The sequence below is a fragment of the Anolis sagrei genome, chromosome 2, assembly GCF_037176765.1.
Source record: "Anolis sagrei isolate rAnoSag1 chromosome 2, rAnoSag1.mat, whole genome shotgun sequence".
Lineage (NCBI taxonomy): Eukaryota > Metazoa > Chordata > Lepidosauria > Squamata > Dactyloidae > Anolis > Anolis sagrei.
Genome location: NC_090022.1, coordinates 147,864,864 through 147,867,338, shown reverse-complemented (window position 1 = coordinate 147,867,338; position 2,475 = coordinate 147,864,864). Strand labels below are relative to the sequence as shown.

Sequence of the window (2,475 nt, the reverse complement as noted above, 5' to 3'; positions counted from 1 at the left end):
GGAATCACCACTACTAGTGCAGTCCATCATGCTACTTTATTCCAACAACCCTCTGTGACCCCTCGGCATTTAGTTAGCATACTTTACCTGAGTTCAAAAAAATACTGAATTCTCATTGAGCTGTTTTCCCTTCCTGCCCATTAGGGTCTTTCCCCCAAAGGTTTTTTTTTCATATGTCTGAAAAGCTGGGGTTCCCAAATGTTTGCTGACACTTCCCTCTTATTAACAAATATTCCTGCTTTGGTTCCGTAAAGATCAAAATCCAGAATGTGTGTTCAGTATCATTTCACAGAAATGGGATTTGCAACTACAATGTGAACTACTGTTTTCTGAGATTTCATCAAATCATCTTTTCTTTCATAGCATTCTATACCTTTTTCTTTTTCCTGTTTATCCATATCAATATGAAAGAGGCTACAATATGAATGAGACCTGGTTCATAGGCCAGGCATACTCCTGGACTCAGATTGGAACCTAGATGCACATTTTTCCACAGTGGCCAGCATTAGCACAGTTAAAACTAGTGCCAACTCTGCCTTTTCCTTCAGATATCACATTTCATCATGGCAATGCATGCATTTTTGATGGAATTTTCATATTTCACAAAAACCAAAAAAAATTGCCAGCAATTCACTGCTAAGCTTGCTATTTAACAAAAAATGTTCAGTAGTGAAATAGCTTGGCTGTTCATGTTGAGGATCGTAATGGCCTTTGTTTGTGGCATTGATTCGAGGTTGGCTTGTGTTCTCCACCAAAGAGTTACCTCTGCATTCACTGCTGCCTCAAAGTTGTGTCGGCTGCCAAAACTATAAGAAGAGCTTTTCACAGAGCTCGATGGCTGGTTCGTGGTGTAGAACTTGTCCTGAGAGAAAGGCCAACTTGTGAGCATATTTGCAAGGAGCTGGCACTCGAATAGTCCCTGGCCAGTTCAAGTATATGGCAAAGCTTGAAAGTCAACCTCTGCAAGTGATCGGGACTAAGATTAGCCGTATTTAGTACGCAGATGTGGTGAGTAGGGATGCCACAACCTTGTCGTGGCGCATGAGCTATCAAGTAAAAATCCACCCAGTCTCGGCTGGTGACCGTATGGTCTATCACGGTGCCAGGACAAGGAGTTGTGAAGTTATCCGTGGCTGCTGAATAGATGTTGACGCTGATTTTCTTCTGGACTACAAACATGACCATTTTAGGATTGTAATTGTTAAAACATTCAAAGCTGTGGGACCTCATAGCTCTCTACCATTGTTATTTGGCTATCCGACACTCCGTCTCTGTAAAACACGATCTTCTCAGGGAGGAAGTGGTTGACCTTGTAGAACTTCTGCAAGGCACCCACTAGGCAGACTTTTAGGCTATCGATAATTTCTTGATGAGGCATCTGGAATACAACCTTGGAGTACCACTGGGTAAAAGTGTGGTTGGTGCTTGCAACGAAACCAACAACTGACCACCTTCCTCTGCCAGGGTCATGATACACATCTATCCCAATCATCATCAACTGTTTCAGAGGAATATCAATGCTCCAGAGTTTTCCACCTAACTTGCAGTTAATTTGCAGCAGAATTTTTTGTGCGATGCTTCTAAGTTTGTGGGGTTGAGTGGTAATGGTTCGTGCATTAATAACCTGAGAAGGGACTGGAGACTGTATGCAGCACAGTTTTTTAATAGCTCCATATAAGTCATCTCTGGTCCCAGTGATAATGCAGACTACCAGCTGAATGGTGCTCTCACTAGTGAGTAATGATTTGATGGCCCTGACATAGGTCTCTATCCTGTCATCCTTCAGTTCTGACCAAATAGGTGGGTTTAACACAATGTCAAGAGGGCCTGAGATCTTCTGCAGCGTTGTCACCAGTTCAGCAGCTTGCTCCCTTGTCCGCTTTGGATAAAACAGCACCCAGTAATGGAGTGGAATTCCAGAGATGCAGGCTTCCCTTGTGACCTCTTTGGACCAGTTTAGGTCCTCTGAAGTATTGAAAGTGGTCTTCTTTAGGTTGATTCTTTCCACGGGGAGAACACGGCCATTTGCCTTACAAATGTCATTGTCCAAGTGAAGTCCCCACCGTGACAATTCATTGTGAGCGTCCTTGGTCTTCTTAATTCTGTCCAGAAGCTGCTTCAAAGATATATGGTGTTGTTTAGGACTCAGGTTGATTTGATGAGAAAGCTCCTTCATGATACTGAAATCTTTCTTCATCCTCTCAGGGATTCCAGTCAGGAACGAGAGTTCTGGCACCAGGAGGATTTCACCCCTTTGTAACTTCCCGGGGGGATTCTTTCTTACTTTGAGTCAGTGAGTGAGCAGTGGCTGGTCAAGGTCCTTGATTGTGATCCCATCGTTTTTACTGTAATAGTCTATGAAAGTGGTCTCTTTTCCATCCAACAAGGTAAAGCTGTCCTTTGATGTCTTGTTCCAGTCAATGTCATCAATACGGTAAGTCTTGTTGTTGTAGCGGGTTAATACAATGTCGCCAA

The 2,475-nt window shown here is 43.2% G+C and overlaps 1 protein-coding gene across 1 annotated transcript; it reads right to left on the bottom strand.

The window, feature by feature from the left end:
- Positions 1-608: 608 nt before the first annotated feature.
- LOC132765524 (piwi-like protein 2) lies at positions 609-2,273 on the bottom strand. Its single transcript, XM_060759807.2, is given in 3 exon segments — positions 609-936; positions 938-1,216; positions 1,218-2,273. Coding segments are annotated over 3 exon segments (1,389 nt in total). The 5' UTR covers positions 2,198-2,273; the 3' UTR covers positions 609-806.
- Positions 2,274-2,475: the final 202 nt, after the last annotated feature.